This window comes from Ambystoma mexicanum, chromosome 3p, assembly GCF_040938575.1.
Source record: "Ambystoma mexicanum isolate Mex_15411 chromosome 3p, UKY_AmexF1_1, whole genome shotgun sequence".
NCBI classification, from domain to species: Eukaryota; Metazoa; Chordata; class Amphibia; order Caudata; family Ambystomatidae; genus Ambystoma; species Ambystoma mexicanum.
In genome coordinates this window covers 393,869,781-393,897,063 of record NC_090925.1, presented here as the reverse complement: position 1 = coordinate 393,897,063, position 27,283 = coordinate 393,869,781, and the positions used below count along the sequence as shown (strand labels likewise).

The following is a 27,283-nucleotide window of genomic DNA, read 5'->3' as shown; positions in this document are numbered from 1 at the left end:
TTTTCGTCAAGTGACAAGTAAAATGGCACACGCAGATAACGCGGCTTGCCCATTATCACACACCTTAGTCAAGTGCTGAGGCCAAGTCTCCTGGGTTCATATACGTCACTTAAACCACTAGGCCACACTCCCACCATCACTAATTCCCAATGTTGGCAAAGGATTCATAGAGCGTGAACCGTCAGCAGCCCGAGTATCAAGGTAGCTTCAATAGGCACACGCTGCACAGTGGGAGTTGCATACGATCACATCATACATCAGTCTACACGTGTATATTTCCTGCATAGCACCTAATACCTCCAGGGTCCTACAGAGTATTTGGGGGAGAAGTGGGATTGAATGGACGAGAAGGAGGGGAGCAGAAGATTTTTAGAGGAGGTACAGTGGAGCATGTGATTTTGGACGGGATGAGCTGATGAAAGGAGAAAGAGGATTACCCACTTGAACAAACTGAGTGATCCTTGGCAAATCACTTTTTCAGAAAAACCTGGTGAGGTGACCTGGCTGTGTTCGGCCAGTCAGAGCCCTAAACACACAACTTTAGTAGTAAACAAAAAGACAACTTAAAAACATGAAACATGTGTCCCTAATGTTCATCATTGACACACTTGTGACAGCCATTAACTCTTCCCATGCTAAACTCCGGCTCCATGCCCCATTTACCCTGGGCGTTCTGTCAATCTTGCCCATGCGGCCCTTTCACTTAAACCTGACACTGTGAATAGCCCTGACTACCCCGGGCAGTGGTCTATTTGATTCTCAGAGAAGGTTCCACAGGTAACTCTGAAGTTCCTATGAAGAATTCTGGCTTGCCCCGCCCCGCCAGTGGGCTATTCAATTCACAGACGGTACTTCGGATAACTCCACAGTGACTATGAATAAGTCTCAGCTACCTCTGCAGTGGGCTGTGCAATTCACAGAGAAGGTACTAGGAGTAACTGGGAAGTCATTGTGAATAATTCTGACTAGCCCCTGCAGTGGGCCATTCGGACCACTGAGAAAGTACTATGAGTAACTGGAGTTACTATGAATTACTCTGGCTTACTCCTAGCCAATAGGAGTAAATCAGGAGTAATTTGAATCGAATAGTCATCTCCAGGAGTAACTCGGAGTTACTTACAGCAAACTCTTTGTGAATCACCCCCTGCCCCCTGTGTTCAGAGCACTCGATGTGCAACCAGAGCTTGGAATGCTAATGCATTGCCGGCTCCAGCATCGAGAGTGCAGGAGGCACCCAAGGGGGTTCTATTTATCAGGTAGCCTTTGCTTTCATTTAACAAACTGATGAATGATGGGAGATCTATTCTTGGCTGACTTACAGGGATTCTGGTGACATGATTACCCCAGTGAGGCGGGGCCTGGCTCTGCTGAAGATGTGTGGGGTACCATTTCAACATGATGGTTGAGGGCGCCCCTTGCTTACAGTGGGAAACAGTTGGAGGCACCCGTGGGGGCATACATTATAGTAGAAATAAAGAGGTGGTTAATAGCTGCCAATTATCACGAGGCAGAGAGCCAGCAGGGAGCTGAAACACTGAGTGCCCGCTGAATAGCAACGAATCCTTCTTTGGAAAGGCAACAAGGTGATAACACTTCTGTTTTCCGTTTTGCTCAATGGAAAGGACAGTCGGGCGGGCACCAGCTAACACAGCTTGTAAGGCAAGCACTGCAAAGCGCACACTGTAAGCCCCAGAACCAAAGTGATATATAAAAGAATATAATGCCGTGGTTTTAGACTGCTGACTGGAAATTTGGAGGCAGTTGATGGGCCCCCCCTGAGGCTCCTTTCATTTGAAAGATTTGAAAGGCCCTGACGCCGTCACTGTGCGGGCCACAGATAAGACAGACATGCCTATAGAAAAACGGGGAACATTGTCAACGGGCTGTGACTCTTACAGGCCAAAGGGGCTGCTGTTGTCTGTTGTCTGTCCGGCACAGGGTCGAGGTGTGATTTGTATCTCACCCTTACCTGGCTTTTGGACACACTGGCCTGTCCTCATGCTCAGTGAGGCGTGGATTGAGCAACCATTTCTGCCCTAGCGCCTATGGAGCCTCATTAGCTCCCCCCACTTTAATACAATACAAAGTGCTTTATTGACATAAGGCCTCAGACAGGTGTTGCCAAATAACACACTGTAAAAGTACACGGCCATTGCGGTTCCGTTTTTGGTTCTGTCTTGTGCCATTTTGTTGTATGTGAGCCCCTTACATATTTTGGAGACAGGGCATATTTTGTAATGCACACTCCCCGCCCACTCTAATTCTGCTAGTCTTCTTTGGGTAGGAACACGTGCATCTTAATTCTTGTTAAAAATGAGCTCTGACAAAGCCAAAAGTTTTGGCTCTTGCAAAGGCATAAAATAGGAATTTTCCAGGCGCTGCCAACATGTGCCCAACTATCAACAACATGTGCCAGCTGTTGTCATTTTATGGCTAGATAGTACCATTATGGGACTGCCTGGACCATGCCTATCACATGCCTACACAAAAGCCAGCACTGTTGGCTCTGCCTCTGCTCGTCCAAAATCAACTGCAGCAGCTCCTTCGACCCACTGAGCTGCAATAAATCAAGCTCTTCTTTTCTGAACTACCCTTGATCTTAGGAGAGTGGAGTCTGTGTGTTGGTGGACCGTGACCCCTCCCCACACGTACCCCCCCACGCACATATAAAATGCAATCTGTAAAATAAAAGACTGCAAGGGGGCTGGGAGCCGGGGGGTCAATGCCATGCACTGGAAGCTCAGTGACCACCCGTCAGCCATTTTTCAGATCTGTGCTTATTCCTTTTTATTCTTATATTATTGAAGGCAAGTAAATTGAGACACACATTGATAAACCATTGGTATAGCTCAGTGGGTTCACCACATGCTGCAGCTCGCATGCTCCATACGTGCAAAGGCTGCACTACCTTGCAAGGTCAATACAATGAGTGCCATTAAGTTAGTCAAATATGCTGTTTAATTTGCGGGGGCTCGATGGGACCCATTTCAAAATGTTGTTTGGAGGCCCCCTTGCCTACAGCTGGGAAAACCCATTTGAGGCAGATGTGTGGTGCTTAGATCATAATAGAGATGTTTCCTAATGCAAACTCCTACGGATACTTATTGCTTGAATCTGCAAGCATATTCACTGCCCTGTGCCCGGGAGCTGGAAGCGGGGTAAAGCATGACTGTGTGTTGACCTCAAGTACACATTTAAAGTGAGACAGCCTTTTGTTTGTGAAGACTGATGCTTCCTTAGGGAATAAGGCCAGAACATCAGCCTCAGCTTGCAGCATATTTTTGTGGCAAAATCCTAAATAAAGCAAAGGAGCAAGGCACTGATTAGCTGCAGATTATCATGGGATAGGTGGTGTATTGGCCTATGTAAAGCAAAACAAAGGAAGGCAGCCAGAGGGGCACTGAAACTGTAAATGACCATTTGCGTATTAGGTATCCTTTTGTCCGAGTCACAGGGGAAATGCCCCACCACTCCCCCACGTCCCACCCCTGCAGGTGTGGTGGTTCATTTCAATAGGAAAAGTTGAAAGGCCCTGATGCTGTGCATTTATTCAACTTTGAGTGACTCTAATCTAAATGTGCATATATATATATATATATATATATATATATATATATATATATATATATATATATATATGTTAAACAGTTCCTCGTACAACGTATGCGATACGGACTCCACTCCCAGAGCAGCTGAGGATGGAATGTCCTTACAGCAGAAAATGAAGTATCAAGGCACGTTTAGTCCCAGCAACACCATATGAATTAAAGTGCGCTAGGAAAAGGCGAAGAACCTGTAAAAACGACGCATTTCGCAGTACTCCGATCGCTTGAATAAACTTTAGTTAAGAGAGAGTTAAGGTGATCAGATTTATTTATTTTACATTTTTAATCGCTCACACAGCCCAGGGGCATGAAGGCGCTGTTACAGACTGTTGTTTTGATTTGTTGTTGTCTTAGTTGCATATTTATAACACGCTTAAATACCCAGAGGTGTCTAAGCGCGGACCCAGGGATCGAACCTGTGTTGCTTCATGTCGCGCTGCCACTGAGCTATCCTAACGTGAAAAAAACATAGCAACAAAACCTTTGAAATTCAGCACTCGCATTTGAACCAAGTCCACCTTAACCTTGCGCCCCCTGTTGTGCAGCGGATTACCACAGCATTTCAAGGGTTTTGTTACTAGCCATGGCCTTAGGCCATGAACACTTACATGCTGTACAAATAAGTTTCTTTGGCACCAACTAGACATGGCATTCATCAGTGAAGTAATCTGTGATGCCATCATTTTGGTCAAACACTGCGCAACAGGAGGCGCAAAGTTAAGATGGACTTGCTTCAAATGTTCTGTTAAATCTGATCACCCTATCTCTCCCTTGACAAAGGTTTTTTAACAAAATTTCAAAGGTTTGGTTATAATATAGTTTTTTGGGGCCAACCAGTCATGGCTTTCGGCCATGGCCACTGCACATGTGGCAACAATAGGTTTCTTTGGGGCCCTGTAGCCATGCTCTTCAGCCATGTGGGCATGCGCGATTTCTTACCAATATGTTTCTTTGCGCCTCACTGGCCATGGCCTTTGGCCATGGTCAGTGGCACAACAACCTATTACCCCATGCCTAGTAGATGTGATGATCACTGTATGTATACACTTTCCTTTTTTTTCACTCTCTCCCGATCCCTGCGGGATTACCCCAATATTCCCCTGATAATGACAGTAAACTACCCATGCCAGCGGTATTCCTCCGGTATTCCCTTGATAATCGGACATTTGAAAATCAAAAACTCTTCTCAGTCCTCTCAGGCACTCACCAAGTGCCCTCTTCTTCTTTCCATGGTTCCCCGCTCCCCATAGCTGCTTTTTCCCTCTCAGGCTCACTTCCATTAACCCCTTCATTCTTTTGTTTGTGTGATGTATTTTATTTTCCAAGCACGTCTTCCGTTGTAGCCGTGGGAATCTCACGAGATTTCCCTGGTATTCCCTTGATAATCCGAAAATGTTTGAACTCTAACTGGCTCCCCAGACCATCCCCAACTCTCCAATGTCACATGGTATCCTCTTTGCCCTTCTGCACCTCTAGCCTAATGCAGTTTCATCCTTCTCCGTCCTCCGCTTTTGGAGCACTTTTCATTTTCGCATTACCCCAGTAATCGATTGCACCTAGCAAAAAACAAGTGGCGGATTTCCATTTCTGAAAAGCCTCTCTGCTGCAAAGCACCATGGGAGATATAGCTATGTTTTGGGGAGAATGAGGCAGGGTGCACCACATTCTCTGTGAAATAGTTTCAAAACTTCTGGATGGAATAACCCCAAACCTGTCCCAGAAATTAAGTCAACCCTTCGTGCCCAAGTTGTTTCTTAGTTGGTCCAAATCCACCCAGCAGTTTTTGCCCTCTGGTTTACTAGATCTAGACTTTTTCTCTGTGGGTAGATTAATGGTAGTAGGCCGAAAACAGTGTTTTTTGTTTTCTAAATAACTTAAGGAATATTTCCCAAAATGTCCAGTCTGGTGGAGGACCCGTGACAATTTTATTCTTTGGAAAATATCAGCCAAATGAATCCTGCAAGTCAAAAGTTCAAATGTTCAGATTTCCTGTGAATCAAGGCTATCACCTTAACTTATGGGGCGGCTATAGCCACCCTATACTGTGTACACATGTGTATATATATATATATATATATATATAAACAGAACAGCAAGAAAGTTATGGTGGGTTTAAAAATTTTAGAAATAAAACGCTTCACCTGAAATGTGAAAGTAGAAAAGTCCATTTGAGCCACGTCACACATTCCGCAATGCCACCTAGTAGCCATCGCTGGGAGTTCTCCTCCAGTTCTGAGCCACAAGAACTAGGCTAGGCATTGATAACTTTCTTGGTGTTGTGGAAACATGGCCAAATGCTCCAACCACAAGGCTTTCATGACTAAAAGCGAACGGCAAGGAAGGCCCAGCCATCACATTGCCTGTGCGTTTCTCCCACATCCCATCCCGCCCCCTGGGCCCTGATTGGCGAATTGAATGCCGGGTGTTGCAGCCCTAGTGCAGCTTCTCTCCCTGCTCGCCAGTTACAGCGGAGGCGAGGCAGGTGAGCCATTGCAAAAAAAGACCCTCCTGGGCCTTGATAGACGCATTTGTGTTTTTACCCTTGTAGGCCCACTGCGCACTCTCCCAACCCGACCCTTTCAGGCCTCTATTTCCCTGTTCCCTGCCTTTCTTCCACCTCCCATCCCATCCCCTGGCCCTGATTAGTCCTTGTTTGGTTATAAGCCGAACTCAGAGGGCAGCCCTCTGCCCGGCAGCCCCTGCGGCCAAGGGCCCAAGTCAAAGTGCGGCTCCTACAGAGGCGGCTCCAGAGCGTGTCTGCAGGTGTCTGCAGGGGAAGCCAGAGAAGCCAGGAGTTAACAGACACCAACAAAAACTGAATGGGTGGGGTGTAGAGCAATTACTCTAGACCAGAACGCCCTGCCAGTCTACCTTACCTTTCCATAACCAAGACTGCCATAGACTTAGCCCATGCACACCTAGAAAGATTTGTGACCACCAGCATGAATATCTCCATGACAATATTGGAAATGTTGCCTTGCATTGCATCCTAACATACTAGTCAATGTTAACAAGTGTCACAGCTGGAGGAAATTATGGAAGTTAGCCTGCGTCGCATCTAGATAGGATTGTGAATGTTAGCATCTGCCACACTTAGAATTGAGAACATTAGCCTGTGCCGTATCTAGACAAGTTTGTGAATTTTAGCAGGCACTACACTGAGATGGAAGTACGAAGGCTAGCCAATGACACACTTAGATGGAATTCTCAATGTTAACATATGCCACACTTAGATGGAACTTGAATGGCAGCATGTGCCACACTTAGAATTGTGAACATTAGCCTGCGCCGCATCTAGATAGGATTGTGAATGTTAGCATCTGCCACACTTAGATGGAACTTGAATGGTAGCATGTGCCACACTTAGAATTGAGAACATTAGCCTGCGCCACATCTAGATAGTATTGTGCATGTTAGCATCTGCCACACTTAGATGGAACTTGAATGGTAGCATGTGCCACACTTAGAATTGAGAACATTAGCCTGCGCCGCATCTAGATAGGATTGTGAATGTTAGCATCTGCCACACTTAGATGGAACTTGGATGTTAGCATGTGCCACACTTAGAATTGTGAACATTAGCCTGCGCCGCATCTAGATAGGATTGTGAATGTTAGCATCTGCCACACTTAGATGGAACTTGAATGGTAGCATGTGCCACACTTAGAATTGAGAACATTAGCCTGCGCCACATCTAGATAGTATTGTGCATGTTAGCATCTGCCACACTTAGATGGAACTTGGATGTTAGCATGTGCCACACTTAGAATTGAGAACATTAGCCTGCGCCGTATCTAGATAATATTGTGAAGGTTAGCACGTGCCACACTTAGATGGAACTCAAACTCTCGCATACTTACCTCACTCGAAAAACTCACACAACCATCTCTTGCACAACAAGCTGCACGCACTTCACCACACCGCAACAACACATAAGCCGCACCAACAGTACACGCGGACTGACACCGATCCAATACTCGCACCAAAGCTCAGCACCCAGTGTCTACTGAGTTGAAGCTGCCAACAGTATACCACTCCTCTCACTATCCCACTCCCTCTTCACCTTACTAACCCATCCCACCTTCTCGTTTACAGATCCACCAGAGCGCCTGGAGACCAATTCCGTTGGTGACGGTGCACTATATAAATACCATTAACATAACATAACTACACTGCACCGAGGATCTCTATAAGGGTGAAACCAGGTTTGTAGTTGCCCTGACAGTCTTGCAAAATGTCTGTCTTGGGTTCATTAAGCTATTGCATAACATAGCACTTCCCTCATAGACAAAGACAGTTTCCTGGAGCAAAAGGTTTGCATCTGAGTTCATTTGCATACTCACAATGTGTGACTTGGCTCAAAGGAACTTTCCTATGTGTATATATATATATATATATATATATGAATTATGTTTAGATAAAGGCTGCGCCATTGTTCAGACAGTGGGGGTAACACGATCGCTTGGCTTGCCAGCCTCTCTATTAATATGCCGCCGCCGCATAGTTGCAATGTATGTCACGTTATCATTGTAGTGAAGGGAATGCAGTCCCAGAATACTCATAACATAGGAGGCAATTTCCCTGCAGAATAACTGCCTATTGGTTTCCTTATCAAATAAAAGAATTTCAGAAAGGATGTTGTTTTGGGGTGGATTTGAACGCATGGAGCCTTTAATGTTTCCAAAGACAACAATGCGGCCGCACTCGCCAGTGGGTGGTCATCAAGACAGGGGGTCTGACAACTGACACACCTGTCCAGCATCCACCCTAACCGCCCTCACGTCCCAGCACGCAACTTATATCCAACACTGAAACAACAGAGCTCTACACAAGGAATAACAGGCCCTCCTGACGCGCCTTTACCCACAGATCCCTGAACCCCAGAGGAACGTAACGCCGATGCGCCACCACGACTCGCCACACTCCTCTTAAAACGTCTCTTTTCCAGACACCAGAGGCAACTTCACACAGACAGTTTACATTGTACCAAGCTGAAGTGCCCATCAAGCACTATCCGAAACGTAGAGAGCACCCAGAGTTGTATCGTTTCAGATGTGCGCACTTCAACATCACAAAAAAGCAGCCTTGCCCCGCTCCCCCCTACTCCCACTAACCCTAGAAGCATTGTTTTCTCCTGCAGGCCACAGAGCGCCAAGAGGCAACGATAATGGAAGAGGATGCACTATATTAACCCCAATAGGATAGCACTGTACAACATCGTGCGGATGCTGGCACGCCCCTGTGCACAGGGAGCAGGCCACCGTCACGCGCGCATGCTCAGTGACACTGCTAGTTGCAGTCCCTGCTGGTGGCTGGAGGCGCAGGACCTTACTCAACAATGACTGATGGCCGCGTACATCATTCCGAGGCACAGAGGGTGGCCAACAAACACAGAGCTGAAGACTAAGTGGACTGAATATGCTTCAGTGGGCGGATGAAAGGGCAGGTGGTTTCACAGGTCTTTGAGTTAATGGCTCCCTTTAAAACGCGGGTGCAAATAATACAGAATAGCTTTCCCTTAAATGTTCACGGCCCGATTCATTGAAAAGTGTACATTTCCCCAACAATAGCTGCACGACGTGAATGAAACTGCGCGAGCCTTTGTGCAGAATAAAAAATGCACGCCCTACATATTCATGGAATGTACTGCGCAAAGTAACTGTATTCTCAAGTCGCTCCTGGAACGCCCGCAAGACACCCGAGCGCAAATCATAAACAACCAGAACAGCGACATTTGCGCGCTCAGCCCTGCGCAATAACACGCACCCTTCAAACAGTGTGTGGGGTCATCCGCAAGCAGGCCTGCAACTCGAGGACTCTGCGCAGGGTTCCCCCTAATTGTTGCCTGCACCCTGACAACATGCGTACGATACTTTGTAACTCGGGGAAAAACTCAGAAAATCTGCGTGCAACCCCCTGTAAAACATTCCTGCACTCTGCTACACTGTGTACGCGCACCCCTAAGTTAGATCAGAACCCTGTCTGCATGCATGCACCCCTAAATCCAACATGCAATCTCAGGTCTGCGCAGTGATTCCTATGTGCCTTCGGGTAGGGATCGAGGGATTTGCTTGGTCATTTCTCTGCCGAGAGGCTGCGCGCGTCGTTCAGTGAATACGTGTTGTTTGATGCAATTATGGGCGTGCAAGAGACTGCCTGCGGGCCGTCCCTCGTAACGTCCACTTTTTTGCATGTTCTTCCCCATTTTCTGTGTTCCGCCCCCTTCCCAGCCCTCTGCACAAGCCATGCCCATGGTGTGCGTGGTCTCTCGCGCAAGGCACGACATGCAGAGCTACCCCTGTTGCCTCCCTTGCTACCCCTACAGAATTTTTTTTTAAGTGTCTTTATTTATTTTATTTTTTAATGCATGCTCCTGGGCTGCGGCCAGAGCCATGTGGCTCCTTTCTTCCAGAGTTCTTGTTTTCTTGTTCAGGCCGCTTATAAAAAATGAACAGGCGTTCCACAAGGCAGTGACCCTAAATAAGAAAGAATAGGAATACCAAAAAATGTGTCTCTCTGGAGTTCTATACAATCATTGCTAGCCTCATTAAAGGTTTATTTCAGGGGCACTTCAGGGGGTGAGTCACTGATTTAGTCTGCTCTTAAACACCTCAACACAGTTGGGCGATATGGCATGTATATTTTTTCTATATGAAGTGCTTAAGCATAAGTGCTATATAATAACACATCCTTATCATTTGGCTATGGATGTCTGCTTGCATTTACACTAATTTGATAATATGGGCCTATACACACTGATCTTAATGATACATATGGCGATCCATTCAGGTATGAAATGTATATCACACTAGAGTGATGATATCATGACCATATTTTTCGTAGTGTACCTAGGAACAATGCTATGTGATGCCACTTCCTGTTTTGTCAAGGGGTGAAAGGTCGTGTTCCATAGCTTCCCGCAATATAACTTCGGGGTGGGGTCAAATGACACCACTTACTTTGATGTCATCAGAGGTCAAGGGTTGTGTGATGTCACTTCCGCTACCCCTGGCATTTTGGTGAAATGACGTCCCTGTTTAGGACCCAGGTTTTTCGGCTCCGGTGAGCTCTGCTGTCACTGGGGCGCACCTCCTTTCCAGTGCAGCCTCCAGGCCCCGATGGGATGGTGTCGAGAAACACTAGCCACTGAACAGAGCCCCTTTCACCCTCCAGCCAGCGACCATGCCAGTGTCTCCAGCTCTCCTGCGGTCTAAGTGTTTATTCGACCTCCATCTCTGGCGGCTGCAGCGGGGCCAGAAGCATGGTCTGCAGTGGACTAACCCCAGGCTGGCCAGGGCGCTCAGTGGGCAGTGCGCCTGAGACAGAGAGCGTCGTCCAAGCGAACGACACAGGATAAATAGAGCAAGTAATTGGGAAATGATGTCAGCTATTGTTCAATTGCTATTGTGCATTATAAGCTTGTGGTTCGGCGCTGGGGAAACCACCACCTCGTTCCAACTCCAGGGTTAGGGGTGGCCGTTGACATCGTTATGCACTGGACTTGGTGTGCTATCGCCTTCGACTGGCAGAGCTGTGGCACCCTCAGACTGCTGAGACCGCAGAAAGGGGGTGCGTACCATCCAGGCGAGTCCCATGCCATAGTGAAAGCGTAATCTGTATGTCTATATGAACAAGGGTTCTAGTATAGCGCCTAACGCCGCCCGAGGCCGCTACATAGCCCCACGGGGCCCCGGAGAAACAGCGATTGCGAGGAGGGGTCTGCCAGTGCACTGGTGGTGAGCCATTGCTGCACATACCACTGCCCCAAGAAATAAACACTTCCCCTGCGGAAGGATGAGCCATTGCCTAATTGGATTTTTAGTTTTAAAAAAAGTCAAACACAGGAACCATGCAGGGCTCCGCTCACAGGATAAAACGAACGGTTGCGCCCAACTACACACCGGGAGTACGAGCCTAGAGGGAGAAGAGACGTGTCCACATACACCCAGCGACCCAGTTACACACCGTGAGTACGAGCCTAGAGGGAGAAGAGACGTGTCCACATACACCCAGCGACCCAGCTACACACCGTGAGTACGAGCCTAGAGGGAGAAGAGACGTGTCCACATAGACCCAGCGACCCAACTACACACCGTGAGTACGAGCCGAGAGGGAGAAGAGACGTGTCCACATACATCCAGCGACCCAGCTACACACCGTGAGTACGAGCCTAGAGGGAGAAGAGACGTGTCCACATACATCCAGCGACCCAGCTACACACCGTGAGTACGAGCCTAGAGGGAGAAGAGACGTGTCCACATACACCCAGCGACCCAGCTACACACCGTGAGTACGAGCCTAGAGGGAGAAGAGACGTGTCCACATACACCCAGCGACCCAGCTACACACCAGGAGTACGAGCCTAGAGGGAGAAGAGACGTGTCCACGAGGGAGAAGAGACGTGTCCACATACACCCAGCGACCCAGCTACACACCGTGAGTACGAGCCTAGAGGGAGAAGAGACGTGTCCACATACACCCAGCGACCCAGCTACACACCGTGAGTACGAGCCTAGAGGGAGAAGAGACGTGTCCACATACACCCAGCGACCCAGCTACACACCGGGAGTACGAGCCTAGAGGGAGAAGAGACGTGTCCACGAGGGAGAAGAGACGTGTCCACATACACCCAGCGACCCAGCTACACACCGTGAGTACGAGCCTAGAGGGAGAAGAGACGTGTCCACATACACCCAGCAACCCAGCTACACACCGTGAGTACGAGCCTAGAGGGAGAAGAGACGTGTCCACATACACCCAGCGACCCAGCTACACACCGGGAGTACGAGCCTAGAGGGAGAAGAGACGTGTCCACGAGGGAGAAGAGACGTGTCCACATACACCCAGCGACCCAGCTACACACCGTGAGTACGAGCCTAGAGGGAGAAGAGACGTGTCCACATACACCCAGCGACCCAGCTACACACCGTGAGTACGAGCCTAGAGGGAGAAGAGACGTGTCCACATACACCCAGCGACCCAACTACACACCGTGAGTACGAGCCTAGAGGGAGAAGAGACGTGTCCGCATACACCCAGCGACCCAGCTGCACACCGTGAGTACGAGCCTAGAGGGAGAAGAGACGTGTCCGCATACACCCAGCGACCCAGCTACACACCGTGAGTACGAGCCTAGAGGGAGAAGAGACGTGTCCACATACACCCAGCGACCCAACTACACACCGTGAGTACGAGCCTAGAGGGAGAAGAGACGTGTCCACATACACCCAGCGACCCAACTACACACCGTGAGTACGAGCCTAGAGGGAGAAGAGACGTGTCCAAATACACCCAGCGACCCAACTACACACCGTGAGTACGAGCCTAGAGGGAGAAGAGACGTGTCCACATACACCCAGCGACCCAACTACACACCGTGAGTACGAGCCTAGAGGGAGAAGAGACGTGTCCACATACACCCAGCGACCCAACTACACACCGTGAGTACGAGCCTAGAGGGAGAAGAGACGTGTCCACATACACCCAGCGACCCAACTACACACCGTGAGTACGAGCCTAGAGGGAGAAGAGATGTGTCCACATACACCCAGCGACCCAGCTACACACCGTGGGTACGAGCCGAGAGGGAGAAGAGACGTGTCCAAATACACCCAGCGACCCAGCCACACACCGTGAGTACGAGCCTAGAGGGAGAAGAGACGTGTCCAAATACACCCAGCGACCCAGCCACACACCGTGAGTACGAGCCTAGAGGGAGAAGAGACGTGTCCAAATACACCCATCGACCCAGCCACACACCGTGAGTACGAGCCTAGAGGGAGAAGAGACGTGTCCAAATACACCCAGCGACCGAACTACACACCGTGAGTACGAGCCTAGAGGGAGAAGAGACGTGTCCAAATACACCCAGCGATCCAGCTACACACCGGGAGCACAAGCCTAGAGGGAGAAGAGACGTGTCCAAATACACCCAGCGACCCAGCTACACACCGTGAGCACGAGCCAAGAGGGAGAAGAGACGTGTCCAAATACACCCAGCGACCCAGCTACACACCGTGAGCACGAGCCAAGAGGGAGAAGAGACGTGTCCAAATACACCCAGCGACCCAGCTACACACCGTGAGCACGAGCCAAGAGGGAGAAGAGACGTGTCCAAATACACCCAGCGACCCAGCTACACACCGTGAGTACGAGCCTAGAGGGAGAAGAGACGTGTCCACATACACCCAGCGACCCAGCTACACACCGTGAGTACGAGCCAAGCGGGAGAAGAGACGTGTCCACATACACCCAGCGACCCAGCTACACACCGTGAGTACGAGCCAAGAGGGAGAAGAGACGTGTCCAAATACACCCAGCGACCCAGCTACACACCGTGAGTACGAGCCTAGAGGGAGAAGAGACATGTCCACATACACCCAGCGACCCAGCTACACACCGTGAGCACGAGCCAAGAGGGAGAAGAGACGTGTCCAAATACACCCAGCGACCCAGCTACACACCGTGAGCACGAGCCAAGAGGGAGAAGAGACGTGTCCAAATACACCCAGCGACCCAGCTACACACCGTGAGTACGATGCAGAAGAAAAAGGAGCAAGTCCGCCCAATAACCTGTAGTATTTTTTATTTATTTCATTGTTTTTTTTTATAAAGCGCTTAATACCTGAGTTTGTTTCTAAGCACCAATCCGGGATTCGAACCTCTGTTGCTGCTTTGCGTTGACTTGCTTAGAAGAACAGCACGTTTCCCCTGTACCATCCTCCGTTCAAAAGCATGGGTGTACAGAAAAAGGACCAAATCCACCTGCAAACACCCAGCGACCCAACTACACACCGTGAGTACGAGCCTAGAGGGAGTATGGGTGTAGAGAGAAAGAGCAAGCCCACCTAAACCTAGTGAGTATAGGTGCAGGGAAAAAGAGCCAACCCAACTGCACAGTGAGTATGGGTGCAGAGAAAAACAGTAAGTCCATCTATACCAAGTGAGAAGTGAGTATGGGTGCAGAGAGAAAGGGGCCAGCCCAACTGCACAGTGAGTATGGGTGCAGAGAGAAAGAGCAAACCCACCCACACACCAGTTAGTGTGGGTGCAGAGAAAAAGAGTAAGCCCATCTATACCAGGTGACAAGTGAGTATGGGTGCAGAGAGAAAAGGGCCAACCCAACTGCACAGTGAGTATGAGTGCAGAGAGAAAGAGCAAGCCCACCCACACACCAATGAGTATGGGTGCAGAGAAAAAGAGTAAGCCCATCTATACCAAGTGAGACGTCAGTATGGGTGCAGAGAGAAAAGGGCCAACCCAACTGCACAGTGAGTATGAGTGCAGAGAGAAAGAGCAAGCCCACCCACACACCAATGAGTATGGGTGCAGAGAAAAAGAGTAAGCCTATCTATACCAAGTGAGAAGTGAGTATGGGTGCAGAGAGAAAAGGGCCAATCCAACTGCACAGTGAGTATGGGTGCAGAGAGAAAGAGCAAGTCTGCCCACACACCAGTGAGTATGGGTGCAGAGAAAAAGAGTAAGCCCATCTACACCAAGTGAGAAGTGAGTATGGGTGTAGAGAGAAAAGGGCCAGCCCAACTGCACAGTGAGTATGGGTGCAGAGAAAAAGAGTAAGCCCATATATACCAAGTGAGAAGTGAGTAAGGGTGCAGAGAAAAAATGATCAACCCAAGTTCAATGTGATTATGGATGCAGAGAGAAAGAGCAAGCCCACCCTCACTTAGTGCGTATGGGTGCAGGGAAAAAGAGCCAACCCAACTGCACAGTGAGTATGGGTGCAAAGAGAAAGAGCAAGCCCACCCACTCCTAGTGATTATGGGTGCAGAGAGAAAGAACAAGCCCACCCACTCCTAGTGATTATGGGTGCAGCGAGAAAGAGCAAGCCCACCCACTCCTAGTGAGTATGGGTGCAAAGAATAGAGAACCAACCCAACTGCACAGTGAGTATGCGTGCAAAGAGAAAACCAAGCCCACCTACACCAAGTGGGTATGGGTACAGAGAGAAAGAGGAAGCCCAACTACACCTAGTGAGCATGGGTGCAGAGAGAAAAAAGGGCCAAACCCATCTGCAATGTGAGTATGGATGCAAAGAGAAAGAGCAAGCCCACTCACTCCTAGTGAGTATGGGTGCAGAGAGAAAGAGCAAGCCCACCCACACACCAGTGAGTATGGATCTAGAGAAAGGAAATATGACCAAGTAAACCCAGTGACTAGGGGTGCATAGAGAAAAAAGACTTTAACCCAACTACACCGCAAGTACAGGTGCAGAGAAAACGGAGGAAGCCCAACTACACACAGTTAGTATCTGTGTAGAGAAAAGGGGACATGCCCTATTACACCCAGTGAGTAGAGAGAAAAAAGGTCAAAGAAAGTATTTGTATGGTACCCACTTAAGTTTTGGGCGGATACATGTTCCGAGATGGATGGTTGCACCCAGCCATACATTGTGAGCATTGGTGCAGAGAGTGGGTAGGTATGGGCACCCACGCACAGTGAGTACTGGTGCAAAATATTGATGGGTATGGGCACCTACTCACTGCGAGTATTGGGGCAGAGAATGGATCTGTATGGCCATCTACACATTCCAAGTATTGATGCACAGCATGCATGACAACAGCCACCGACATATCGAGTATCGATGCACAGCATAGATGAGAACAGCCACCGACATACCGAGTATTGATGCACAGCATGGATGAGAACAGCCACTGACATACCGAGTATTGATGCACAGCATAGATGAGAACAGCCACCGACATACCGAGTATTGATGCACAGCATGCATGACAACAGCCACCGACATACTGAGTATTGATGCACAGCATGGATGAGAACAGCCACTGACATACCGAGTATTGATACACAGCATGGATGAGAACAGCCACTGACATACTGAGTATTGATGCACAGCATAGATGAGAAGAGCCACTGACATACTGAGTATTGATGCACAGCATGGATGAGAACAGCCACTGACATACCGAATATTGATGCACAGCATAGATGAGAAGAGCCACCGACATACGGAGTATTGATACACAACATAGATGAGAACAGCCACTGACATACCGAGTATTGATGCACAGCATAGATGAGAACAGCCACCGACATACCGAGTATTGGTGCAGGGAACGGGTAGGAATGGCCACCTACAAACCATGAGTATTAAGGGAGAAAATGAATGCGTATGTCTGACTACTTACCCCGCGCACAGGTAAATAGAATGGGTAGCTATGGCCAACTTCACACTGTCACTATTGGTGCAGACACTGGAAGGATACGAACACCTGCAAATAATGAGTATTGGTGCAAAGAATGAATGAGGGAGGCCAACTACACACGCAACATGTCGGTGAGGAATATATATTTTTAAGGGTAACTAAGCTCTGCAAGTATGGGTGCAGAGACCGACTGGAGGCAAAGCATGGGTACGGCCGCGCACACTGAGAGTATGCTTGCAGATGAAGGGATCAGAGGAGGGCCGGACCATTGCCCTCAGGATATCCATCCACAATGAACATGGATGGGAACCATTGACGTGGGCGGATTGCTCGCACGTGTGAGTTTTATTCCGAAAACAAGACGGGATTTTACAATTTCATAGGTCCACAAACCCAGTGGTAATGCACAGAATGAATAGGTGTGGCCAAGATCACACAGTAAATCAGACGATTATGACTGAAAACGCCCAGGTTCACTACGTGCATGAGGTTGTAAGAACGACTCCATTTTTTTAATGTTGATTTAATTTTATGTAGTGTGCATTTGGTTACATATCAACCTTTGCACAGTCAAAGCAAATTCAGACATTTTCAAAATGTCATTATATGAAAACACAGACATACATCACAAGAAAAGATAAAACGCAATGTACCTGATTCACAGAAGTGTTTTAAAAAAAAATAAAAACACTTTTAGGCACTCAATTTTAGGAAAGCGTTGAGGGCTAGGCCTCCTCATGGCACATAGATTATAGATTACGCTAGGTCTGCAGACAACCGCTCCACCCCCCACTAGCCCTCCCGCCCCCCGATTTACTGCACCTGTAACCAGCAAGGCACCACTCAGATGTACATAGTTTCCGGCGCCTCCTTCAGTTAGAAAACCACCTGCGTGTTTGCAAACAGCCAATCGGGAAAGTGGCGCAAATGGGAGGGAAGCACCCACTTCTAAAGAAGTATAGACGTCCTGCTGGGAGGTGTATTGTCATTCTAAAGTATGCCTGTCCTGCTGAGAAGAACCGGTACCGTCACAGTAAAAGTATCGTAGCCATGCTGAAAAGTGCCAGTACTTTCCTGGTAAAGGTATAGCAGACATTCTGAGCAGTGTATTGTCATGCTAAGGTATACCAATCCTGCTGAGAAGAACCAGTACTTCCAATACTTAAGCAATAAGCCCCTAGCTGGGGTGTCTTTACGGAGTCAGGTAATGCCCCGGAGCCCATAGTTACTGGCCCGAGCGAAGCCCGAGGTAAAGTCCTGGCGAGGGCCAATCAGATTGCGTGCAACAATCTGAATGTCTATCGCCGGTAACTAATAGGGGAAACGACCACGAGCAACAACCCAATCAGGACAGAACAATAGCGAACAAGGCTGACACAAACACCAGGCACAACCATCGACCTTACCCACTATCCGGCATCCCCCTGACAGGCATGGCTACATGAACCTTGTGTAAACCCCAATCCCAAAGCAATTGTGCATCCACACTATCCAACTACTACCTCCCGCTCACAAGACAACCATCCTCAAACCAGCCCCTCCATATTAGCTAACCTGCCAGCCAAAAGGAGACCACTACCGCCACACTAAGAAACCCACACTCAAGCTCGTAAGTAGAAGATGGAATGCACTAGACTGACATACACAAAAACCTAGCAGTATTCCTGGAGATGTACTGACTTCCTCATCGACTAACCCAGCACACAACAAAATCATCTGAGACATAGGTATGGTGATTCACTTGCGTTAATCCAGACATGCTGGTAAGGACTGAACTGTACCGTGTCACACACAGACAGAGCTATGGGTATGGGCTTAGGTCACAGCTAGATAGATCCACGGGGACCAGCTGGAATCAGGCACAGACTGGGATGCAGGGGCTGGCCTGAGTAAGAACACACATAGAATTGTAAAGATGAACTAACGCTACATGTGGACGGAGAGATGAGAGACAGCCCTGTCTTGCTGAAACTAGATCACTATAAGGAAGAAATGTGTCTAAATCTCGAACGATACACAACATGAGTGTGCGTTTCTCTATGTCATCGATGCCAGTAACCAACCCTACTAAAAACCTCACCCCTTCACACATCCCTCAAACCTTAACCAAACACACCATACCTCTTAAACCCTCGCAACCCGCACACACTACACCACACCGCAACAACAAACACACCACACAGAGCCTTGCACAACAGCACACAATGGACTGCGACCGGATACCACAGCAAAAAGCTCAGCGAACTGTCTGAAACGAACTGAAGCTGCCAACAGCACATCACAGCTCCCTTGCTCTTTCTCCAAACTTTGTCCTACTAAAGCACCCTAACCTACCATCCCTTTCTTACAGAGTGCCAAAGCGCCAGGGGAACACTACGGTGGTGATAGTGCGCGGTATAAATATACTTTAACATTAACATAGTAAAAGTATAGCAGCCATGCTGAAAAGTGCCAGTACTATTGCAGTCCTGTGGGGAGGAACTGGTACTATCATAGTAGAAGTATAGCAGCCATGCTGAAAAGTGGCAGTTTTTTTATTGCATCAATTAGTTTCCAAAAAAAAACTTTACATGCACACTTGTGAAAAAATAAATAAAAGAGAAGTCAATAAAGAAAAGAAAAAAGAACACAAAAAGTGAACCAACTCTAAAAGGGGAGAAAAGAATAAAAAAGGAGAAAAGTAAACAAATCACAAAAAGTGCCAGTAGTATTGCAGTCCTGTGGGAGGAACCGGTACTGTCATAGTAGAAGTATAGCAGCCATGCTGAAAAGTGCCAGTACTATTGCAGTCCTGCAGGGAGGAACCGGTACTGTCACAGTAAAAGTATAGCAGCCATGCTGAAAAGTGCCAGTACTTTGCTAGTAGAATCACTCCTTCTTAGAAGAACCAGTACTGTTGCAGTAAAAGTATAGCAGCCATGCTGAAAAGTGCCAGAACTTTCCTAGTAGAAGTATGGCAGTCCTGCTGGGAGGATATGGTACTGTCATAGTAAAGGTACAGCAGCGCTGCTGGTTAGTGCGGTACTGCTCCCTACATCCTATGGAAAGCAGAGGAGCCTACACAGCACTCTTCTTCAGGGAACAGCCTGCGCCCAGGAAACGCGTGCACTAGACCGCCCCCCTCCCCCGCCCCCCCGCTGTGGGAGAGGATGCAAATCACGTAATCTATCTGTGCACGCTACCTATTTTTTAAAAACAAGCTGTGAGCTTTCAGAAAGACGCTAACACACGTTTTTGGTGTAACATACACACATCTTTTGTTAACAAAGTCTTTTGTGGTGAAAAAGGTCACCTACCTTCACACGGTCACCTACCTAGAAGGGAGACTAGCACCCACCAGCAACGGAGCACCCTCCCATGGGGCGCCATCGCACCTGTTCGAATCGTTGGAAGCAATCCGGGCGGCAGCCGAGTCCGCGAATCTAACCCCGGCGGCTGCTGCTCAGTAGGTCAATGCAAGAGAAGCAGCTTCCTCTGCGGCATTCATCCTCAGAAACGTCCGCTTCCCTGACACCGAGTGCGCCCCGCAGCATGCGGACTCGTGCCCATGTGGTGGGAATTAGAGGCGGCAGAAGCTAGGCAGTGGAAGTGTCGGTATAAAGGGGGTGGTGGGGTAGAGGTTTTGGTGTGGAGAGACAGGGATTTAGAGATGGGAGAAAGAGGAGAGAGATGGGTAGGGAGAAACGGGATGGGTTGGGGAGTGGAGGGTGGCGGTGAGGAGTCAAGATGGGAAGGGAGAGGAGAGGGGCGGGTACATGGGGCGAGGGTCGGTACTGAGGTAGATGAGCGAAGCTGGCTCTCGGACTCTCCAGTGACCGGGTCCGCGGAGCCCTGCAGCCTGTCCCCGCAGCCACAGGCAGATGTGCTGAGTGAGCTGAGCTGCGTGCCTGGAGTTTGGCAGCTGGCAGGGAGGCGCTGGGGGAGGAGCTGGAGGCTGCGCTCTGTCCCGGCGCAGGGCCGCGCAGGGGCTCTAATACGGAGCTACCCGTCACCGCGGGGCCTGCCCAGGGACTCTAAGGGCCCAGGGAGGGAGGAGGGGGGGGGCACCCGGAAGCACCCAACTCTCCCAGCAGAAGGTGGACGGGTGCTTCCGGGCTCTGCTTATATGCTTGGAAAGGTGCACTGAAACGGAGGGTGTGGAGCGCGTAATTCAGGACAGTAATCAAAGGGACCCAGTTCGCCAGAAGCACCGCCGTTACATCATAATACGAACAGTTGCTATTGCACTAGCGCTAGTGAGCCAGCGAACGTGAGTCGGGCAATACTTGTCGATTCGCCAGTCGCAACGTTGGTTAATTATTGGATGGCATCTTACTGATGCGAGCATCCCAAGAGCCGCGGGAGCCGCGCTGTTCCCACCCTCTCCCCGCGTACAGACGGCACTTCACAGCGTGACACCGGTGGGTCTGTGGAGGAGGGAGCGGCGGGGGGCTTATGCATGGGTTTCTGAATGGAAGGCGGCTTCCCCGGGCTCTGAGAGCATTCAGTGGCAAAGGGCACCCAGCACAAAGTGCTGACCTGTCAGAACTGGAGGGGCTCGGACAAAGGCACGTATTTATCGAACGAAGGAGCGGCCAAAAGAGGAAAAAAAGTACTAGCCAATGCATACACAGCTCTTTCTTTCTTTCTTTCTTTCTTTCTTTCTTTCTTTCTTTCTTTCTTTCTTTCTTTCTTTCTTTCTTTCTTTCTTTCTTTCTTTCTTTCTTTCTTTCTTTCTTTCTTTCCTTCCTTCCTTCCTTCCTTCCTTCTTTCTTTCTTTCTTTCTTTCTTTCTTTCTTTCTTTCTTTCTTTCTTTCTTTCTTTCTTTCTTTCTTTCTTCCTTCCTTCCTTCCTTCCTTCCTTCCTTCCTTCCTTCACTTTGCCTGCCCTCACACTGATCAGATGAACCCAAGAAGGATTAGCGCAGCCAGGCTTTGCCCCGTGTCCCGCTGGCACGGTGCAGGAGAAGGCTGAACTAAAAAGACAGGGCACCTTGGCAGGTCGGTCCAGCGCCAAAACCGCAAGAAAAACTACTCGACACGCCGGGGCAGCCTCTTTTGATCCACCTGGGAGGCGGGACCGATTTAGCTGTCAATAGGGCTCTTTAGGATGTGATGTTTGGACAGGTCCCATTGTCCTGGCTTCATCGGGTCACTAATGCAGGGAGTCTAGACTGGTGGGCAAAGTGCAGGCTGTGGACGCGAGAAGATTCAGGAGAGGTGCAAACTGGCCGCCGTAATGAAGGCATGGAAAGTCGTGTCTCCTTCATTGGTTTTATGAATACACGCAGCCAAATCCTCAAAAAAAGAACACACATTGACAAAATTGCAGAGAATACCCTATTTATTTGCGCTAGTTTGAGGAATGCACAGGGCACTTTATTCTGTTTGGGGGGGGGGGGGTGACCAGTGCTCCTAACACTAATGTATGACAGGTGCCCGTGTGGGTGCTGGGAGCGCAATTCACAGTAACGGCCTCTGAAAGCATTGCTATCCCTTTTGGGGATAGAACCGCAAGTTGAAACCGCTATGGGCACATTTTAAAAAAATATGACAGGGTCAGGATGAAACCTGTCAAGCTGTGCGCATTCCTGCAGATTCTAAAGCACACCACATTTGTGATTTTATGATTTACTTTAAAATGGTCAGAAATCCCTCCTAATTTGTGCAAATGTCCACAAGTGCAAATGTAAAAGTCAATCTGAAAGCAGCCATTTGTGATGCATGATAGGTTCACTGCGTGGAGGGTGGATTGGGCCTACACAGAGCTCAAAGTAGGAGGCGGAACATGCAGAATGAGGAAGAACAAGGCAAACTGTGGATGTGTTCAGGACGCACCAAGAGCTGCAGTGAACCAACCGTATTCATGGATGTGACCGTGCAACCGCACGTTGGGGATATTACCACTCAAACCTTGCGAGCCAACCACCGCCCGAAGGCCGGCATAAAGACCCATGCACATAGGAATCACAACGCAAAGGTAAGTACGGAACTTGGATTTAGGGGTGCGTGCACGCAGTCATGGTTCCAATCGAAGTTTGGGGTGCGCGTAAGTAGTGTGGTAGGGTGCAGACACGGTTTACCGGGATTTGCACTCAATTTTAGCGGGTAGATCTGGTTGGAGTGGTGTGCATGAATGGCTCTGGAGGTGGTGACATGGCATAATTTTTTCGTATAAGTAGGGGGGCAGTGTGCAAGAGGCACTTGTGTGTGATGGCCATGCTTTTAAATAGAATGCGGTCTTTGACTGGCATCCAGTGCACACCTCTCCCAGGCTGTGAGAGATGTTTCCTATAAGGGATGCTCAGTACAGCTCTGAGGCCATTGTTCTGAGTGACTTGTAACCTGTTGAGGTTTTTATTGGAAGTTCCCAGGAAAAGGGCATTTCAGTAATCCAGTGTGGCCTCAATTGTAGCCCTGGCTATAGTGAGGCAGCTTTTAGTTGACAAGTAGGGTTTGACTGCATTGATGATTTTGGTGGTGAGTGCTGCAGAGGACACAATGGCACTGACTTGGCGCGTCATGGACAGAGAGGAAGTCACTACATCACTAAGTTGATTATTCTAGACATTTAAAGAGGCTGTGACAGTTGTACAACCACCTAAAATATCAAATCGGGGTTGACGATAAAAGGACACATCTAAATGGCCACTTCCCCCGCACTTTTTATATAATTTGCAGGAGGAAAATTCCTTCAAAGCCCCCATAGAAGTTACATCTAAATTGAGCTCTGTTTTCACAGAAGAAACCAAAAAGAAAAAGCAGTCCATGAAGACCCCTTTCTTTTGCGCAACTCACCCATCCACTTGGCTGCCTTCCATCCCATCCCTCACGCCCCCCCTGATGCATGCCCCAATATGCCCTAGTCCCCAAATCCTTCAACCAGGCACCCTGCCCCCATCGAATTACCTATTTTAGCAAGTCTACAGGCACATTTGTGCGGTGAGTTTTTATGTCACCAGAGATTTAACGCCTTGTTCTAAGGTTCTGATAAATAAGCATTATGGACCAAGGGAGGGGTCATTATAAAATGCTAATGACCCACCCCCAAGTTATAGGTTGGGGAAGGGTCCTTACCCCAAGTGATGAGACTGCTGTAAACTAGAACAGAAGTGGGATTTTTTGTGAGGCAAAAACGCAGCCCACACAAGTAATTTGTAATGCTAATTTAATTAACCTGGAACAAGCAACAATAGAAGGGACATATTCTCTATTTCATTGCTGTTTGCTTGGGGAACTGAACCGCACATGCGGTGCTCTGCCTTTACACAGCTGAAGGCAATTGTTTCTGTGCTTCTTGTCTGACTGCTGCTCAAGTCAGAATATTTGGAAAGAGGTCTTTAAAAGAGATTATGGACTGCATTCTGAGCATTCCAATTGGCTAAGAGGATGTCTATAATGGACTCCATGTGCTACTTAACCTTTAAGCAGCCCAGTGAGCATTTCCCCTTAATTTAGCTCTTGTCAGTGTCACAGCTCCACTACTTCATTTGTCACACTGGTACAATTTTTTAGGGGGTGCCGGCATATCCCCTTTAACAACAGGATAGAGTTTGTAGTGGACACACCCCTTTAAAACTGCTCGAAATAAGAAATGTGGCATGCAAGGCTGTGTGATGAGGAGGGTATGGTGCCACAGCTTACCCCACCCAACAAATGCAAGGCACTGCAAAACTCGATTGTTTCTCGAAATTGCTCAGATACAGCTAAATCCATTTCAATGCATTTGGTGTAATGACTTTGAAACTTTGTTTTTCAACCTTTCCTTTTCAAGTTGGTTCTTAGATGAAATTGACACCGTGGAATGTAACTTACAAAAAACAAAATGGCAGTACTGCAGAGAAATGAAACACATATCTAACCCCATGAGGCATCACTGCAAAGAGTGCTTTTATCTTCTTAGGTGAAGCTGAACATGGTCTGAAAGTTCGAGTCTGCTCTGCCTTTCATCCTTCTGAAATTGATAAAATGAGTTCAAGGGATCTGGATAACTTTAACAGATTGAGCACTGAGAGACTGTTCGGTTTGAAGAGGCCGCCTTATATAAGAACAGTATTTTTTTTTAGAGTAAAGCTTACTTTATTTAGGAGTTACAGCAAACTATAACAAGGTAACAAGATATTATCACAAACTACCTATATAAAATAAACAACAACCAATATAAGCCAAACGGCAAACACCATTAGCTCAGAGAAAATAAGTTCATTTTAAGAACACGTTTTTATTTTAGCAGAGGTTTAATAATATCAGTGAAACATTCATCTATTTTTTCTGTCCAGTCGAAAAGAAGAGTGAGCGAGAGCTGGGCGCTGTGTTTGCTTTGTTAGTTAATTGGTAAGCGGTCATATATGTTACAATGAGCTGATCCCCTACACAGGGATATTACCTGCTAGTTTCATATTTTCTGGTTGGCTGGGATATCATTTCCTGGCAGTTTTCACAGCCCTCTTGGTTGTTTCCTTAGATGAAAGTGAATTAGTAAGGTTTTATTATTTTGCGCCTTGGGTTTTTGAACCAATCAGTAGATGGTTAAAGATATCCACAGTCATAACAGTGGACCGGGCCCGCATTTAAGGCCTACTGCCCCACCAGACTTGGAGCACCATTCAAATTGCACTGTCCTTTTAAATCTCGTGAACTTGCATAACTGCTTTTTTCAGTAGTTTGGTCCACAGAGGTTGCAGAAAACTTGCCTTCAAATCCTGGCGTATCTACTTGACGACATTGTGTGATCTTGAGCAAATTACTTTATTGCCCTGTACACCAGCTCCCTCCTCTGTAGGGAGTCGACATGAACTCATATCGCTTTTCTAATTCTGGCTTTAACTTTCACACACTCTCTGGCATTAGGGGGCATACGTCCACTGTGCTCAGTTAAAGATATGCAACACTGCAATTCACAGAATGCATTCGTTTTTAACCGAAAGCGTAGGTCTGAGAATGTAAGGTTGGGGTAACACAAGGGAGTAGTGGATACCTTATTCATCTGCCAAAAATCTCAGACACAAGTCACATAGTAGTGAGTGCCACTGTTTGCTTACATTGATCTACGTGAGCACGCGAGTCGGCGTGTCTGCTTGAGCGCCGTGCCTCCCCGCCTTTTATCATGTCTCCTGAACGGCGCCCTCTATTATCATGTCTGCTCGAGGCCCCTCTTTTATCGAAGAGGGGGCTGTTTCCCACCATTGCCGCGGCGCGCTGTTCAGGCCGGCGGGCCTTACAAATCAATTAGCCACGGAGGGGCCTAGCGGCACAAAAGCGGCGCCCCTGGTTCGGGCCCGAGGGGGCGACGTTCTTTAGAACGTGGGACCTTGCACGGCCAGACGTCTCTTTCAGTTCGCGCCGAACCGCGCTCTTCTCGGCATATGAAAGGCATTGGTGCCCCTGATAATTGGCCCTGTCTTGCTCACTCGTAGCAAGCCTTACTTAAAGGGGCTGCCAAGGGAGTGACGTCACACGAGGCCTCAATACCCAACCAGACATGAGCAAATATAGGTACATTCTGCAATCCCCATTCTTGGCGACCAAGGTAGGCGTAGAGAGGCTATCTAGGAAGGGATGGCACAATACCCAAGCAGACATGAGCAAATATAGGTACATTCTGCAATCCCCATTCTTGGCGACCAAGGTAGGCGTAGAGAGGCTATCTAGGAAGGGATGGCACAATACCCAAGCAGACATGAGCAAATATAGGTACATTCTGCAATCCCCATTCTTGGCGACCAAGGTAGGCGTAGAGAGGCTATCTAGGAAGAGATGGCACAATACCCAAGCAGACATGAGCAAATATAGGTACATTCTGCAATCCCCATTCTTGGCGACCAAGGTAGGCGTAGAGAGGCTATCTAGGAAGGGATGGCACAATACCCAAGCAGACATGAGCAAATATAGGTACATTCTGCAATCCCCATTCTTGGCGACCAAGGTAGGCGTAGAGAGGCTATCTAGGAAGGGATGGCACAATACACAAGCAGACATGAGCAAATATAGGTACATTCTGCAATCCCCATTCTTGGCGACCAAGGTAGGCGTAGAGAGGCTATCTAGGAAGGGATGGCACAATACACAAGCAGACATGAAACAAAGGGATATTGTGGAATCCTTATAATTGGCGGGGGAGACACTTTGTTAAATTTTCCCGGGTGTTGCAGGTGGGCCAGAGGACAACATTCAAGGACGTTGCATTGTAAGTATAGGGATTTACAGTGCAGATAGCCTTTTTTCATGCGGGCCCCGCAGCACGCGCATATTCGGTGACCCTAAATATTGGTGTGTGTTGCTGATGATGGTAGGGGTACAGGGACGATCTAGCAAGTGATGTCCCAATACCTAACAGACACCAAAGGGACATTCTGGAAGTCTACTTGTTGTGGGTAAAGAGGCTACCTAGGAAGGGTTGGCACAATACCCAACCAGACATAAAACAAAGGGATATCGTGGAATCCTTATTATTGATGTGTGTTGATGATTCGCACCCGTGGAAGGGCGCTCAGCCAATCTGGTTCTCCACCCGCTG

General features: G+C 48.3%; 1 protein-coding gene across 1 annotated transcript in view; it reads right to left on the bottom strand.

Annotated features, from left to right (window-relative positions):
* APCDD1L (APC down-regulated 1 like) overlaps positions 1-21,193 on the bottom strand; it is a 282,946-nt gene extending 261,753 nt beyond the window's left edge. Inside the window, exon 1 of the mRNA XM_069651068.1 lies at positions 20,104-21,193. Within this exon, the coding sequence (XP_069507169.1) occupies positions 20,104-20,158 (55 nt within the window). The 5' untranslated portion in view covers positions 20,159-21,193. The remainder of the gene's footprint in view (positions 1-20,103) is intronic.
* Positions 21,194-27,283: the final 6,090 nt, after the last annotated feature.